This window comes from Ictidomys tridecemlineatus, chromosome 6 (assembly GCF_052094955.1).
Source record: "Ictidomys tridecemlineatus isolate mIctTri1 chromosome 6, mIctTri1.hap1, whole genome shotgun sequence".
NCBI classification, from domain to species: Eukaryota; Metazoa; Chordata; class Mammalia; order Rodentia; family Sciuridae; genus Ictidomys; species Ictidomys tridecemlineatus.
The window spans coordinates 123,740,930-123,759,264 of NC_135482.1; the positions used below are offsets into that span (position 1 = coordinate 123,740,930).

Below are 18,335 nucleotides of genomic sequence, written 5' to 3' on the forward strand. Positions count from 1 at the left end.
GAGTCAAACAGCCAACAGTTAGAACTGTGTGCTCTTTATATATACTTTTAATGTAATCTTCATGACAATTTTATGAAGTAGATTACTTTATTATCAACCCTGTTTTGCAAATGAGAAGACTAGTTTCAGAAAGATTGAGTCTTGAAGACTACAAAGCTCTTTGTAAGTTGTCAAACTAGAATTTGATCCCAAGATTGCTTATCTTCGAAGTCTGGAATCTTTTTTTTTTCCTCCTTTTTTTGTAGTACTAGAGATTGAGCCCAGAGACTCACATATTCTAGGCAAATACTCTATTACAGAGCTATATACACAGCACCTCCTCCTATTTTTTTCTAAGAAAGGGTCTCAATTAATTGTCCAGGCTGGCCTCTGACACGCAATCCTCCTGCCTCCACCTTCAAAGTAGCTGGGATTACCAGGTGTGAGCCACCTGGTAACTGGGCCAACCTGGGCTCTCAACAATTCAGAGATAATGCCCTCAGGGCTCCGATGCATGAAGATTGCAAATTCAGAGCCAGCATCAGCAATTTAGAAAATAAAGATATCGTGTCCAACTACAACTAAAAATGAAATCCTTTCTTTCCCTTCCATCCTGTCATGGATTTGGAGGACCCTTCAAGCTTAGTAGTTTTGAAAATATATGGTAATTTTAAATACGATGGTAACATATATTAGAACCTTAACAATTAAGACTTGAGTGTGATAAAAGAATACATTTATTTATCAAATTAACAAGCAATGTGGTACTATTTGCTATATTAGGATAAACATATGAGTAAAATAGGCACAAAAAGTAGAGGATGTTGTGACTCCCTCAATGATACTATTTTTTTTAAAATACATTTTAGTTGTCAATGGACCTTTATTTTATTTATTTATAGGTGGTGCTGAGAATTGAACCCAGTGCCTCACACATGCTAGGCAAGTACTCTCCACTGAGCTACAACCCAAGCCCTCAATAATACATATTTTAACAAAGATGATTTTGGGGTATGCTTTCAAATGAAATGAAGATGAAGATAATTTTGGTCCTTATCCAGCATCTGAAACAAGTGTGTAATCTTGGAATTCTTGGGCTTTGGTTATAAGAGGAAGAAGAAGGGCAGAGGGATAAGCAGGGAAATCTTGATTTAGGAAAGAAGGACTTTTCCCACTCCACTATACCTGGTATTGAAACCAGGGACACTCTTAACACTGAATTACAACCCAACCCTGCTTAGTTTTTTATTTTGAGACAGGGTCTCAGTAAATTGTCCTTGCTGCTCTCTAACTTGCAGCCCTGCCTCAGCCTTTGGAGTAGTTGGGATTACAGGCATGAGCCATTGGGGTGGCTCCGTGAAATGTTATCTTTAACCAGTGGTATTTTGTTTCATATATTTATTCTTGTAAATAACACCTCATTTGATTTTTTAAAATTTATTTTTTTGTAGTTGTAGATATTCAGAATGCCTTTATTTTATTTGTTTATTTTTATGTAGTCTAAGGATAGAACCCAGCGCCTCATGCATGCTAGGTAAGCATTCTACCATTGAGCTACAGCCCTAGCCCTACTGTTACACACGAAGCCAGGTATGTAAACTGTGGTAACCTGACCTGCTGTACTGTCCTAAAGTGTCTTGTCTGCACCCATGAAGCACTCTGTTGGCAATAAAAATAAATAAATAAGGGTTGGGGATGTGGCTCAAGCTGTGGCGCGCTGGCCTGGCATGCGTGCAGGCCGGTTGGATCCTCAGCATCACATACCAACAAAGATGTTGTGACCACCAATAACTAAAAAACAAATAAAAAATTCTCTCTCTCTCACTCTCTTTAAAATAAAATAATATATATATATATATAATCTTGTTTTGTGCTTTTAGCGTTCAAAAGAAAGTTTTCATACCTAATTGACATACATTGCCAAATTACCTATTAGCCACATTAAGGATAGATGGCCAACGACTATTTTTGGAGTGAATTCTCACAGGGAATTTTTTTTTTTTTTTTTTAATGAAATAGTGTGGCAGACACAAGGCCCTCCCTTGCCCCTTTTTATTTATTTAGTGGTACTGGGGATGAACCCAGGTGTGCTTTACCACTGAGTTATATCCCCAACCCCTTTTAATTTTTTTTTTTTTTTTTTTTTTGAGACAGGGACTCACTAAATTGCTGAGGCTGGTCTCATATTTGCTATTCTCCTGCCTCTGCCTCCGGAGCTGTGGGGTTTACAAGGGTGCGCAACCACACTCAGCTCAGATCCTTTTTAAACGTTTTATTTTTTTGGTGTGTGGGGCGTGATGCCGGGGGACTGAACCCAGGGGCGGCCAACCAAGGCGAGCACATCTCCAGCACCCCCCCCCTCCGCCTTTAAATACTTTAGAAATTTAGAAATCAGGTCTCGCTAAACTGCTTAGGGTGGCTTTGAACTATTGATTTTCTTGCCTCAGCCTCCCACGCTGCTGGGATTACACACATGCGCCGCGACGCCCGGCTAAACCGGGTCTTCATTAAGTCAAATCCTGCCAAAACGGAAAGCAAAGGTTAAAAAAAAAATCGTGGATTTCTAGATAAGCTTTGGTCTCCTGGGCTTTCCTGCTCAGCAGGGAATTCGGAGCTCTCGCGTGTGCTCGCTCTAATTTTCAAAGGCTTTGGGCTAGAGCGCAGACCTCCGCAGTCTTTCTCCGAAACGTCTTTCTCACTCCGCTCCGGACCCCCTCCCCAATCAAACTTCCGCGGAGCGGAAGGCGGCTCGCAGTCCATTCCCTAGGCAACGTCTGTCGCGTGGCGTCACTGGGAGCTGTAGTTTGTGTGGGTGCAGTGATACCCGTACAAAAGCCCGAAGGGGTCGGTGGGAACTACACTTCCCAGGAGCCCTCGGGTCGGGTGGGACGGGACCTGTCCGGGGGCGTGGCTCCGGCCGCCGCGGTAATTGTGGCGGCTCTTTCGTAAATGCCGGGCTAATTCTGTCGTTAATTCGAGTGGACTGAATCAAAGAAGCTTCGCTGATCGGTAATTCGTGGGCGACAGGAGCGGAGGAGCTTTTGTTCGCTGCTCGAGTCCTTAAGAGGGCCTAGGTGCACCGAAGGGCTGGACTTGGGCCTTGGCACTGTATCGCTGGGGCGCGTAGGGAACCGGGCGCTGGCAAGCGGTGGCAGTTCAGAGGCTTCTTCGGTTAGCGCTGCTTTGTTCTTCCGAGAGCCTGGGGAGCCTTCCCTTTTGGTTAGGTGGGTCTCGGTCGTGGACTGGGGCTGACTTGAGGCTCCTGTTACACGCGCAGGAGTTGCGTCCGCTCTGGCCTGGGCTGTGGAGTGGCTTCACTCCATCGGGTCCGTCTCGCTCAGCCTTGTCAGGGCGTCTCTTTGAAAGCTTTGTGTGAATTCGTGGCCTTCAAGGAAGTGTTGTATTTTATAGGGACAAAAACACCTCCTCAGTCCAGCTACTTGCTTTTCATGGGTCTGAGGGTGGATTTTAATATGCTGTTTCTAACCAGTTTTCCCGCTTACTAGTGTAGAGAATTTATTTTATCCCCCACTGTTTTAAAGAAAGTTCACATAGCACTCTTTGGAGGCTTCAAGGCTGTCGATTTGTCAGTTTTTTTTTTTTTTAACGGCTTTACTGAGGTGTAATTGATACAGTAAAAATAGCATGTCTGATGCTCAACAGTTTGATGAGTTTGTCCCTTAGACTTTAATGTGTGGAAAGTCTGAGTACACGTTCTAACCCTTTAAAAATGTTTTGCTATGTATGCTTTATTGATTTTTAGGTATCAGTAATAGAATATTCAGGTGAATCAGTATTTTTAAATGGGGTCAAGATGCCCCATATCTGTATTCCACCTGTCGTCTAGTAGGGAATTTTTGACATTTTCCACGTTACAAAATGACATTATAGTTTGTCTTCTAAATTTGGATTTCAAAAGATTTCCCGCTAAGGTCATTGAAGTTTAACCAAGATTATCTGGCTGATTTTGATGAAAAGTTCTTTTTTTAAGATTAGTTTCCAACCTAAAAATAATTAAAATTAGTTTGCTTAGAACAGGTTTTTAGAAGTCACTAAATAGGAGTAATAGATATCCAGGAAAGTGTGCTATTGGTAAGGGTACCGCCCAGTGTGTATATTCCCTGAAGGCAGGAGTCCTTTGGCAGTCAATACCAGCTCCATATTTCTGGATAACCAACATCCTGACTTCTATAACTGAAGTTTTTTTTTTTTTGCCTCTTTATGAACTTCATGTAGTTGGAAACTTACACTATATATTTGTGTCTAATTTTTATTCATCATTACTCATCCATATTGTTGCCCTCAGCAGTTTTTATTTCTTTTTCTTTTCTTTCTTTTTTTTTTTTTTTTTTTGGGGTGTGTGTGTGCTGGGCATTGAACCATGGGGCTCTTTACCACTGAGCTGCATCCCCAGTCTTTTTTAAGAGCCTTGCTAGGTTGCTGAGGCTGACCTTGCACTGGAGTTTCTCCTACTTCAGCCCTCCTGAGTCACTGTGATTATATCAGGCCTGGCCCCACAAAGCCTAGCTAGTTGTTTTTTTATTTATTGCAATGCTTAAATAGCTGTGGTTATCAAAGTGTGGTATCAATGTAAGGAAACATAAACCACAGACATTTTTGTCTTTGACAATTGAATGATTGGCAAGCATTCCTTTTGTTTTAAGAAAACCTTTAGTTGATAGTAGGAATTAATAATGCACTAAATCTTGTAAAAGCCCTCTCACAACTCAACCAGGGAGCAGTGGCCAAAACAAAACAAAAAATCAAAACAGTATCATTGGCCAACCCATTGGCATATACCTGTAATCCTAGCAATTTGGGAGGCTGAGGCAGGAGGATCAAAGCCAGCCTCAGCAATTTAGCAAGTCCCTAAGCAATTTAGTGAGACCCTGCCTCAAAAAATAAAGGCTGAGAATGTGACTTATTGATTAAGCACCCTTGAGTTCAAACCTCAGTACCAAACCAAACCAATATTATTAAATTCACTGTCTTCCATTTCTTTTAACTGTTCTATAAACTGGTGATTCATAGCATTTAAATGTACTGAAAAGTTTAAACATCTCTGTCCACGATACTGTTCATGGATTCTGCTTCAGAAAACAGCACAGTGTGTATCATACAGTGGAATGAAGCTACAAAGCAGTCTCTTGTTTAAAAATTTCATTAAATCCATAAATCCAGCATTTTTTCCCTTCTTTTTCTTTGTGTGTATGTGGTAATGAGGGTTGAACCCAGAGGTGCTCTATGACTGACTAGTCCTTTTTATTTTTTTACTTTGAGGCAGGGTCTCTAAATTGTGGAGGCTGGCTTCGAATTTATGATTCTTCTGCTTTGGCTTCCTAAGTAGCTAGGATTACAGGTGTGTGCCATTGTGTCTAGTTAAATCCAATTTCATGTCTTGCTGGAATTCTTTGTTAGAATATTAAAATATCTATTCACAGGTTCAGTTTGTTTTATTTAAATACAATTTTTTTTAGTTGTAGAAGGACACAATACCTATAAATATTTTTATTTATTTTAATGTGGTGCTGAGAATCAAACCCAGTATTGCACACATACTAGGCAAGTGCTCTACCACTGAGCTACAGCCTCAGCCCCACAAATTCAATTTTTGAGGCTATGAATAGATAACATTCTTTGTAAATGTAGATGATCTTTGAGAAAAGATGTATGTCCCACAAATTCAATTTTTGAGGCTATGAATAGATAACATTTCTTTGTAAATGTAGATGATCTTTGAGAAAAGATGTATCTAACTTGGTCACTTTCTCTTATTGCACCACCCTCATAAAACTAAAGAAAAGTAATTTTTTCAGTTTTGAATCAGTTCATATTAGAAGGGTTCGTGAACAATTCTTTGGTTACTTAACTATAAATAAAATGTCTTCTTTAATCTTATAATTAAAATATCTTCTTAAATCTCATAATTTTCAGACAAATGAACTCATTTATCTTTATAAATTTATGAATTTATTTATCTTTTCACCATCTAAAAATGTTTTCTTCCTACTTTTTTCTGTTGATGCGAGTTTGTTTTTGTTTTTTGGCAGTGCTAGAGATTGAACCCAGGGCATTGGCACATACTAGGCATGTGCCCTATCCACCACCACTGAATCACATTTTCAGCCGTCTTTCTTTTGGTACAGTTGTTTTTAATGCCTGGCCAAAGCTATAAGTTTAGATCCTGTTCAGAATTATTTTAAATTGTTTGTTGGATATTTATTTCTGATGCATATAGCTAATTTCATCAATTTTTTATAATTAAGAATAAACAGATCAGGAGTTATTGTTTTTGCTGAAAGTATCTCAACATTATTTCTTTATTTTTTCAATTTTTATTTTTTAGGGTTCCATAGCTCACTATACCAAGAGCTATGCCCTCAGCCCTATTTTTTTTTTTTTTTGAAGGGGGGTATTGGGGATTAAACTCAGGGGCACTTGGCCACTGAGCCACATCCCCAGCCCTATTTTGTATTTTATTTAGAAATGGTCTCACTGAGTTGCTTAGTGCCTCTCTGTTGTTGAGGCTGGCTTTGAACTTGCGATCCTCCTGCCTCTGCCTCCTAAGCTGCTGGGATTACAGGTGTGTGCCACCACGCCTGGCAATAGATAGCTTTTTAAATCTGTTATACCATGGAAAATTACAGTTGTCATTTGGTGTGAAACTTGTGACATACTTTCTAGTCTTTTTTCCTTCACTATTCTGGTCATAGTACTAACTTCTGTATCTCCAGTTCTTCAATAGTGTTCATGTTTGGAAATTAAAGATTGTGCTTATTTTTTTTCCAACTAGAAAAGTAATAATGTTGAGCCTGGACTTGAACTTGAGATTCTCTTGTCTCAGCCTCCTGAGTTGGTGGGATTACAGGCCTGTGTCACTGTGCTGAGTTATGATTTATTTTAAACTTATTTTTAGCAAACTTTTATCAGGTTCCTTCTGTCTGCCAGGCATAGTGTTAGGCGGAGGGAGAATATACAGATATTTTTTAGGAGGAGCTCCGCAGTTTGGTAGAGTATGAACTTGAAAGCAAAATGTTACTAATACTGAGATAAATGCTGAAACAGTCAAGTCACGAAGGAATACAAATGAGGGACAGCCTAGTGGGCAAGGGATTTTGGGGAGATATGGGGGAGGAAAAGTTGGGGAAACAGTACCAGGTAAAGCTATGAGTAGTGGTGTTGATGGTAGTAGTGGTGACAACTTTCCTTCTGGAACTAGGGAGAAAACAGCTGGGCAAAGAAGCAAGAAAATGCTTAGGGTGGGTAATACATGACAGTGGTAGTGATTTTTTTTTCTTTTTTTTTTTAATGAGTAACTTAAAAGTGTTTTAGCTTCTTGGCTGGGGTTGTGGCTCGGGTAGAGTGCTTGCCTAGCATGTGTGAGGCACTGGGTTTGATCCTCAGCACCACATTAAAAAAAAAAAAAGTTTTTTTTTAAGGCAATATATATAAGAAATCATTTAAAAATGATTTCACTATATATATATATATATATATATATATATATATATATATATTTATTTATTTTATTTTTTTTTAAACAGGGTCTCTTAGCTTCCAAAGGTCAACTGATCTAGCACTTGTATAATAATGTCATTAGTAATTGAATTTTTAGAGCAGAGGGATCTCAGGTTTTCTTATACAATTTGGATATTTTGAAGACAAAAATAAACAAACAAAAAAACCCATGTAACTTAATGCCCAGTTGCTCTGTTGACTTAAGCCTTTTGTGGTGGGTTGAGATTTGGGCTAGTTTTGGGTAGAACTCTAGTAGGTTTAACTAATACTTTTTGTTGCTTGTCTTTGTCTATAGGTATTGAAAATCAAGAGCTCTTCTGACTTTTCCATTATTTAAATATAATAGTGTCATTTGACTAAAATGTTCCTGATGCCAGCCTCTTCAGAGTTAAACAGTGGGCAGAACTTCCTAACCCAATGGATGACCAATCCTTCTCGGGCTGGGGTCATATTAAATCGTGGATTTCCTATTCTGGAAACAGATGAAGATAAGCAAACAGCTACAAATGCTTCTACCAGCTTTCCTGTTAAAGCTGCATATTTTTCAAATAGCTTCAGTTTTATTAGTGAAGAAGATTCACTTCATGAAGAACAGAAATTGGAGTCTGATGGCCTTTTTAAACTACAGTCAGAAAAATCTGAAGTCCATACAATCTTTCCTTTAGTTAAAAAGGAACCACAAATAGTAGCATGCCAGGATGCTTCTGAACACCAGGAAGATAATAAAAATGACTTTATTCCCAATCTTGTGAGTGAATTACAACAAGTGGCTTATAAAGACCCACTTTTTAAAAAACTCGAACAGGTATAATAGAATTTGGCCTTATATGTGTTTGTGTTATTACAGGTATTATATGATTATGAGTTATTTGTTCCAGATCCTCTTATTTTTCCCTTTTATTCTGAAATCCTCAAAATACCAGATTTTGCCTTTTGTCTAATGTGCAACATTAAATATTATTTAATATGTAAGATATAAAACTCTATTTCTTTAAGTTGTATCTTATAATGAGAGCTAAATTAGAAATGGTTGTTCAAATACTAGGAGAAAAAAGTTGATGATGCCCTGAATACCCATCCTATTGTAAGACTTGGAGGATTCATGTGACTTTTTTTGTTTCTTAGGTGAGATAGCTGACATAACTTGCTCAGAAGAAATTGGATTTTAGAGTTTTGGTGGCAGACTTATTTACTGAGGGGATCCCTCTGAAATTCCCTATGAGGGAATACAGGAGAAGGGAAATGGGAAGGAGTGAGATAAATGTAAGGAGCAAGTGTCCACGAAGAAAGTTTTGCTTCTTTAATAGTTAATTTTATGTTTAAAAAGCTGAAGGAAGTACAACAGAAGAAGCAAGAACAACTGAAGAGGCAACAGTTAGAGCAACTACAAAGGCTCATGGAAGAACAAGAAAAGCTGCTTACTATAGTGTCTGGGCAGCACATGCTTCCAGGTATGTTTTGCTTACACAGGGCCTTTAGTTAATAGGATGAGAAACAGTTTCACACAGTTCTTTCTTTTAGTAGTCTGACAGGTGATTTCTACCATTCCTATCATATGTTACAAACTCCAGTTTCTTTAGGGGTCAGACAGATCAGAGGGAAATATGGGAGTAGTGTATATGAATGAAATTAGTAGGAACTGGCATTCTGGGGTGCATGTGGCCTGCTCAACGGCCTTCATATTTGTTTATTTGGGTGCTGGGGGTTAAACACAGCGCCTTGTGTATGTCAAGTATGCCCTCTACTACTGAACCACACCTATCAGCCAATTTATTAAGAAAAAAGGGCTGGGGCTGTAGCTCAGAGGTAGAGCACTTGCCTAGCATGTGTGGGGCCCTGGGTTCAATTCTCAGCACCACATATAAATAAATAAAGGTCCAACCCCAACAACTAAAAAAAAAAAAGAGCCCAGTTTGGCTAGAGCTACTGGTATGCATTCCCTGCCTAATGAATGAAAACTATTAGAGGCCAGTAAAGTTAAACATATAGAATGGTCAGTAAACAATAGAAGCCACTCTGTTCAAATGAAGAACCATACCCAAAATATTTGTTATGTGGTTAAAGATGATAATATTCTGTTGTTAACAGAAAGCATCATGAGCTTATGAGGGAAAATAACTGTTAAAATGTGATCTGGAATAGTGTTTTTAAAAGTTTTTGACCACATTCTATAGTAGCAAAAACATTTCAGTCAGGACTCATAATGACAAGTAAATTTTATATTATCAATCTTTTTTGGTGTGCCTGGTGATATAGAGTTATATTTTCTATTTTGTTTATTCTAATTCTGTGTCATTTAAAAAAATAAGTCAGCAGTAACTTATTGTGTCTGATGATAAAATTGTTAATGAATTGTCTTCCACAGTTTGAAAAGTGTGTATGCTTCTTGCTGCTGTCTTCAAAGGTACACATTTTACTGGTTCAGGAAAGAGCCTGTTCTGTACAGAGACTGAATTGGACATTGAGAATATGGAGAAGAAAAGACATTGGCAAATGAGTGTGGCTGGGTGGGAGTGGGGTGAGTGATGATGAAAAACTATAACAAGTGAAGAAGGTTTTAGGGGGCTTTATGGAATATAAGAAAATAATAGGATCATATAAATAATAGACTGTGGTACTTTTATTGCAGACTAGTGCTATGGAGTAATAGGGAAGCACATGTCATAGTTACTGGTATCAGAACTGGCCCCATTCAGTTATTGAACAATTTGCTTTGAGGCAGGCAATGTTTTCTTTTGTATGTTTGGTGCTAGGGATTGAACCCAGGGTCTTGTGCATGTCAAGTACATGTTCTACAACTGAGCTACGCAGGGCAGTGATTTTCAAACTTTTCTAGTTTCAGAACCTCTTAATACTCTTAAATTATTGAAGATCCTAAAGAATTTTTGCTCTATGGGCTTTATTTATTTATTTATTTATTATATTTTATTTTCAGTTGTAGATGGATACAATACCTTTATTTATTTTTATGTGGTGCTGAGGATTGAACCCAGTGCTTTACCACTGCGCCTCAATCCTAGCCTTATGGGCTATATTTATTAATAAGTTACTGTGTTAGTATTCTGTTATCATGACAAAATATCTGAGATAAACAACTTAAAGGTAAAAATGTTAATTTTGGCTTACTGTTTCAGAGGTTTTGGAGGAGGAGCTTTGCCTGAGAGAAGTTAAATTACTTGCCCCTGGACACATACCTAATAAATAGTAGATGTGGTGATCAAACTGAGGTCTCTTGCAATCCAAAACCTCTTTCCTCCTCTTGGTATTTTTCAAGGCCATGATGACTTGATTGTATTGCTCTGAGCCTATATACTGGAAGAGTTGCTCATCTAATAGTGGCCAGACAGGAGTGGGAAGGGAGGGAAGAGAGAGTGTGAGTGGAAGTGGGGAAGGGGCCCTAGACCCAATATCCTCTTGAATGCATGCACCCGGTGACCTAACTTTCTTTCATTAGGTCCCACTTCCTAAAGGTTCTAGCACCTCCCAACAGAACCACAGGCTGCTAAGGTTTTAGTTTATGAGCCATTAGGGGGACATTAACCATTCAAACAATAAGTAGTTATATTAGAAATACTAAGACATTTTAAACTAACTTGGAAATAATAAACTAGTTGCATTTTACTAAAAATAGCATTTTTAAAATGAAAATTATTTTCTAAGACAATAATGTGAGAAGAAAGGCATTATTATTATTTTCTATTTTAGAAAGTATCATTAACTTCTGGCTTAATAGAACTCAGCTGATTTTCTTACCTAATTTTGCAACTTAGTTTGTTGAATTATGTTGTTTTGGTTGAAATATTTGAAAAAATTTCAACTTCATGTGGATAACTAATTGGAAAAAGAGGAGTATTTTAATAGTCTTTTCAGATAATTCTGGATATTCTTCATTGATATTGCATGTTAAAAAATGGTCATTTCTTAGTGGTTATTCCCAGTAGGAATCTGAAACCATATTAATCAATTTGTTGTATCCTATTATTTTAAAATATACTGTTAAGTAAATTGAATATCTTGACATTTTGATTAGTTTTTTTTAATCATGCATGATTTAGGGCATTGATCATTTTGGAAAATAATGATTCACTGAATTATGTTGGTTTTCAAAATGTTGACATCTCAGTACACAATACAAAAAATTATATCACTGCCAGTTTCATCTTCAAAGTCTTGAAGTATTATAAAATATCCTTCAAACTCATGATGGTGGATATGTTTTCCAGAATTCTGTTTTTTATTTGAGAGGTCAAATTTTATTATTGGCAATAAATAATGTAAGCTATTTATATGTACCTTGTTTCTTTTTGAGAAAATATCTGCTAAATATCCAGGTTTAAATAACCATAGATTGTCTCATTCATTCTTTCAAGTAAAAGTGTGTTCCTTGGAAGAAGTGGCTGGTTGAGCTTGCAGCTCAATTTAAGTCACTTGATGGTTTGCAGCAGACTTGATTTATATGTATTTCCCGTTTTGTCTCATACAGTGTTCATAAAGCATGGAGTTCTACCACTCAGCTATATCCTCATCCCTTTTTTGTTTTGTATTTTGAGACAGAATCTTCCTAAATTGCAGAGGCTGCCCTCAAACTTATGATCCTCGTGCCTCAGCCTCTTGAGTTACTGGGATTATGGGGGTGTGCCACCATGTCTGCTTTGCTTAGGGCATTCTTAAGTAAAAACTTATTTTTTTTTAAAGATTGTGATTACACAAGGGGGGAGCAAATAACAGTGACTCTACAACTGGCATAGTTGGGTGGTACTGTCTTGCCTTGAATGATGTGCCAGCAATTTTTCATTTTGCTTTTGTTCCATCAATGGATATTTTATGAAAAAAATATTGATTTGGCGAGTACCCTGAAATAGTCTTAGAGACCTCTAGGGAGTTAACAGACCACACATAGAGAATTTATTGCTTTAGAGCAGTATTTTGCCAAAAACCTCTTCAGATTGCAGTGAGATGTTCGTTGGTCAAAAATATTTAGAATGGGGTGAGGAATATTTGCTATCAAGGAAGAAAGGTTGAAGCTGATACTTTGTGGGGCCTACCTGATTTCTAGTTTTATTTGTGGACTGAAGTTGAGGTAGATAAGTGATAAATGGTATCCACTGTTGTATAAAACACTTCCCATTATGTCTTCACTCCCAAATTTAGGTGAGGCAGTCCAGGAGAACACAGATCTGGCAGCAGAATTTCAGGGGTTGGTGCAGTAGGTAGGATGGTTGGTATGACTTCTTTAAGAAGTGAAGGTTAGAGATATATAGCAGACTCTGTTTATTGGGTTACTTCAAAAGCAGAGACTTACAGAACAAAACAAAACAAAACAAATAGTCCAAGAAATTTAGAAAATGAGGAAAAAGTCACCTGTGAATCTGTCACTGAATGTGAGGGTCCAAGGAAGTGCTCCAGAAAGGAAAAGGGACTTCACCTCTGCCCTGGCAGGTTCTTGACTTACACTGCAGAAAGGAATTTTAGGATGTGTCAAAAGAGACACAGCAGAAAAAGCAAGTAACAGGAGAATACACGTTCAAGGGAAGAGGGAGTGCTGAGGCTTGAGAGTGAGATGTGTTTTGGAGATTTCAGACTTCTTTTAAAGGAAATTTTGTAGCAAGGTGTGGTGTAATCTTAGTGACTCAGGAGGCTGAGGCAGGAGGATTGCGAGTTCAAGGCCAGCCTCAGCAATTTAGGAAGGCCCTAAGCAACTTAGCAAGGCCCTGTCTTAAAATGTACAAAGGGTGTAGGTATAGGGTGTAGCTCAGTGGTAGAGCATCCCTAGATTCAATCCCTAGTATTGGAGGGAAAGAAAGAAAGGAAGGGAGGAAGGAAGGGAGGGAGGGAGGGAGTAAGGGAGAAGGAAGGAAGGGAGGAAGGAAGAAAACTATAAGCTGAGTTTGAAAGAATGTAGGATGACATGAGCTCATTTCTTTTGATTGTGGAGTTCAGAGTGGGTCATGATGGTCTTGTTTTCAGAATCTTTAGATTGACATTATCTAATTGGTAGTGCTTAGACTACCTATGTCATGGTTTTTACAGTATCTTTCTCTATAGTATCTCTTTAATTAGTATAAAAATATATTCTGCAAGCACAGAAGGTATATAGGCATTAATTAATGGGATTTACAGTACTCTAAGATTTATTGGACCCTTTAAGAATTCCGGCCTGGAGGAAAACAGGTTTGAGGGTGAAGGGGAAAGTGTTCTTGGAGTTTTTAAAGTTCCTTCTCTGTTTGTCTCCTTTATCTTTATTTCTTTCCTATCTTAAACCCACCACCCAAGGATATAAGATTTCAAGGGTTGCCTAAGGGGAGAAACTATAGGCAGTTATTGTTAATTAGGAAATGACTCAGATCATAACTCTGCACTGGTATTGAACTGTGTCTGTCACAGGTTTGCAGAGTTGGCAGCTGCAGTGATGCATTCCAGAGTTATTTGGTGCTCCCACCTTTGACGTGCACATGTACATGCATATGCACAGAAAGCATAGTGTTCTCATCAAATTATGTGAAGATCATGTTGGAATGAAAGGTTTTGTGATTTTTGTTAAACGCTATTTCTTAATAAGGAGAAAAAAATGCTTTTTTCATTTTTTTCAGGATGGGGGTACAGGGGATTGAACTCAGGGGCATTCAACCACTGAGCCACATCCCCAGACCTTTTTTGAATTTAGATTAGAGACAGAATCTCACTGAGTTGCTTAGAGCCTCACTTTGGCTGAGGCTGGCTTTGAACTTGATCCTCCTGCCTCAGCCCCCACTGAGCTGCTGGGATTATAAGCATATGCCACCATACCTGGCTGCTTTATCATTTTCTGGAGTAGGGGTTACTGTTAGGCAGAAAAGAAAATATTGCTGGAAGGCATTAGCTTTGTTGATTTTCTTAATTGTAAGGTTTGACTTTACTGCCTGACGATCAGAACCAGAAGTACAGATCTCCAGTAAATTCAGCTGCTGGAGAGAAAGCCACATCCTTCTTGCCATCATGTATCTACTCTAACCAAACCCAAGAAAAAGCACATGTTTGCAGAATTTTATCTGATGAACAAAACAACTTCTGTAGAGCTACTCATCAAGATTTTGTCTTACCTTCAAAAAGTGCTTCTCCAAATTTGTTTTATGAGTCACAGTATCAAGAACCAGCTGTGAAGAAAAATGATTTGAAGGAAGAAAACCATAGCCATCCTACAGGTGAATTACTTTTGTAAAAACTTAACAGAATTATCAAGTTGTCTTAAACTAAGAGCAGGCTTGTTTGCATTTTTTTCTATCCTCTGTGGCTCTAATTGTAAGGTTCCACATGCTACATAGCCATTGAGACAAACAGCCAGGCTGGAATCTGACTTTCCAAGAGTAATTGTTGACACTCATGCTGACTTCAGACTCTGTAGGTAGCATAGGGTTTTCAGAGGGAGGCAGTGAGTTCTGCATGTACCATTTTTTTTTTTGATTGCCTTGAAATATATGACACATGAGAATAAGGTTGGTGGTACTGAATGAGGTGGTAGTAATGTCTATAATTTGAGCTACTTGGGAGGCTGAGGCAGGAGGATCAAAAGTTCAAGGCCAGCTTGGGCCTTGAAGCTCAAAAAGGAGTAGGGATATAAATCAGTGGTACATTGCCACTAGGTTTAATCCTTTGTGCGTGTACACATGTGCACACATACACAGAAACACACACAGGAGTACCTGGTGTTGGGAGTTACTTATAAAAGAGGTTTCTTCTAACCTAGGCGGTTGTTTTCACTATGCCTCTATATTCGAAGCACCTAGCACATTTGTGCCAGAAAACTGGCACTCATTGTTTGATAATGTAAACTCACGGTGATCTCTTGGCATTTTTGCTGTATTTTTTTTTTTTTTTTCTGTGTGTGTGTGTGTGTGTGTGTGAGCAATGCAGGGGATAAAACCCAGTGCCTTGTACATGGAAGAACTCCATCACTGAGTTACATCCCAAGCTAGTCTTTTTTTTTTTTTTTTATATTTATTTTTTAGTTGTAGTTGGTCACAATACATTTATTTTATTTGTTTATTTTTATGTGGTGCTAAGGATTGAGCCCAGGGCCTCACATGTGCTAGGCTAGCACTCTACCACTGAGCCACAACCCCAGCCATAGTCTTTTTTTTTTTTTTTTAAAGCCCTGCTCCTGCCTCCTTTCTCCTCTCCTTTTTTGTATTGTTACAATCATGAATATTGTATACTATTCTTGTGTTATAGTATGTCCTGTAATCTCAATAAACATAGTGTAATAATTGTCAACATTATGCTAGTCATCAAATAATATATCTATTGAATATTCTTTGTGGCAAGTCAAAAGTTTTCTGTATTTCTAAACTTTTAAATATTTAAAAAAAAATTTTTAGTTGTAGATGGACCTTTATTTTATATATTTATTTGCGATGCTGAGGATCGAACCCAGGGCCTCACACATGCTAAGCAAGCACTCCATCAGTGAGCCACAATCCCAGCCTGTAAACTTTTTAATTTTAATGTGTTTTTGTGAATGTACTATTAAGTTATTAGAAAAATACAAATAACACAATAAAGGTGTCTATGGCTACCATTTAGGATTACCTACCTTTGTATATATTGCCTTATTCCTAGAGTACTCTATCAATATGGAAATCTCAAATGTCTTTGTCTTTTCTTTTACATAACATACTTCCTTTTCCCCCCCCCCCTCAAACACCCAGAAAAGTTCAAAGACCATTGCATTGATTAGGTGGTTAATATTTTGCCATACTTACTTTGTAAATATATATGTGATATGTGTATATCTTTAATCTGTAGCTATAAATGAAAATTACTGAGCCATTTCACTGAAAGTAATATGTACTTTATTCCTTCAATGTGTATCAAGTAAAAATTAGAACATTCCTCTCTACATTCATAATACCATTATTATACCTAAGGAAATTAACAGTAATTCCTTAGGCCAGGCGTGGTGGTGCACGCTTGTAATCCCAGCTGCTCGGAGGCTGAGGCAGAAAGATCTCGAGTTCAAAGCCAGCCTCAGCAATGGAGAGGTGCCTAGCAACTCAGTGAAACCCTCTTTCTACATAAAATACAAAATAGGGCTGGGGATGTGGCTCAGTGGTCAGGCACCCTGAGTTCAATCACTTGGTATCCCCCCCAAAACCCCCAGTAATTCCTTAGTATCTAAATTCATTTTTGAATTCCTTCTATTTTCCCAAAAATGTCTTTCAAAAAAAATTTTTTAAACCAGGATCCAATCAAATTAATATATTTGGTTATTAGAATTTTTTTAATCTTTTTTATTCTGCCACCACTTTTTCTTCCTTCTGGTACTAGGGATTAAACCCAGATATTCTACCATTGAGCTCTATCCACACCCTTTTTATTATTTTGAGAAAGTCTTGTTAACTTGCCTAGGCTGACCTTGAACTTCTGATCTTCTTGCTTTACATTTTTGAGTAGCTGAGTTAACAGGTGTGCGGTTACATGTCTGGTTTGTAGTTTCTCTTTATCATATTGAAGAATTCCTAGAGTGTCATAACATTTTCAGCATATGTTACTTTCAAATAAATATTTTTTAGCATAGTACCTTATAAAGTTCTCATGTTTTAAGACTTTACTTTTTTTTAAACTAAATTATTCCTAATTTTTATCCTAGGAGAAGGTATTTCACCTTGCTGGGAGAAAAGAACAGAACAGATTCAGGAAGGGAATGATATGAACTTAAAAAAGATTGATGATTCCTCAGAAGTGGTTAATATGGAAGAAAGGTATTATTCATGTGAAAAGTAATAATAAATGTCGCAGCTTAATATAACAACCTTTGTTATTGAGTACTTTCTTTAAATATTCTATGCTTGTTTTCATTTGAATATGCTTATAAGTATAAGGTTGATGGCTAAACTTATCACATACTGTCAACAACAGATGGAATTGGGAGATACATTAGTTCAAGTAGCTTTGACATTGTGTTGGAAGAACTGATCAAATATCCTCCCTTAGGAGAAATAGCTGGAAGAAATTAATTTTCTCTGAAATAGTTAGATCCTTTTTTAGAGATGAGGAAAATTAGATATTGGAATCTCACATTTGGTGTCACTTATGAATTATAATTGCACAATTTAAGTCATAGAATTAAAATGTTAAGGCAGTTTAGGTTTATTCTTATATTTGAAATATTTTAGTATGTTATATAATATGGGAAAAATGACTTTGACTTTACTCACATTGTTAAGGACTTTTCTTAATTCAAAACATACATATTTAATGAGCTCTTTAAAAATCCATTTTAAAGTTATATAATGAGTACATTAAATGTTACTTTATAATCAGTAGATGGAGTTTAGAAGTGTTCTCGAATCTCCCAAATCATGTGCAGAATATTGTATATTTTTGTTTTTTTTTCAGGGTTGTGAGGCATTGTAGCTTTCATTAAATTCTCAAAGGAGAATTCAAGAAGGTCCTAATTTGGGGGTTTTGTGTTTGTTTGCTTGGGTGCTGGGGATGGAACCAGGGGTCTTGTTTGAACTAAGTGTGTGCTGTACTGCTGGGCTTACTCCTAACTCTTGGTCCTTGACTTTGAAAAAGATTAGTTCTCAGTGTAGTTGAGGCACACTGAGTGTAAAATATCCATACATTGTGATTTGAGTGTTAACTTTGTTTTTATGATTAGGCCTATTAAAGCTGCCATTAGAGAAAGGAAGCAGACATTTGAAGACTATTTAGAAGAACAAATTCGGTTGGAAGAACAAGAACTGAAAAACAACCAGCTAAGGGTTCGCATTTATACTATTTTGATTGTTATTCTAAGGCAATAGTTATTTATATAGTAACTTTAAGATTACTTGGATATATCATTATTAATTCAGATA

At 37.3% G+C, this 18,335-nt stretch overlaps 1 protein-coding gene across 8 annotated transcripts in view; it reads left to right on the forward strand.

The window, feature by feature from the left end:
- Positions 1–2,851: 2,851 nt before the first annotated feature.
- Positions 2,852–18,335, forward strand: part of Cpap (centrosome assembly and centriole elongation protein) — a 52,148-nt gene continuing 36,664 nt past the window's right edge. For 5 of the 8 annotated variants that reach the window (XM_078015736.1, XM_078015740.1, XM_078015741.1 and 2 more), the window contains exons 1-6: positions 2,852–2,988; positions 7,793–8,302; positions 8,825–8,948; positions 14,382–14,678; positions 17,123–17,234; positions 18,137–18,239. In XM_078015736.1, the coding sequence (XP_077871862.1) occupies positions 7,859–8,302; positions 8,825–8,948; positions 14,382–14,678; positions 17,123–17,234; positions 18,137–18,239 (1,080 nt within the window). In that variant the 5' untranslated portion in view covers positions 2,852–2,988; positions 7,793–7,858. Of the gene's footprint in view, positions 3,204–7,792; positions 8,303–8,824; positions 8,949–14,381; positions 14,679–17,122; positions 17,235–18,136; positions 18,240–18,335 lie in introns of all 8 variants that reach the window. The other 3 variants (XM_078015737.1, XM_078015739.1, XM_078015742.1) reach the window with 3 other exon arrangements.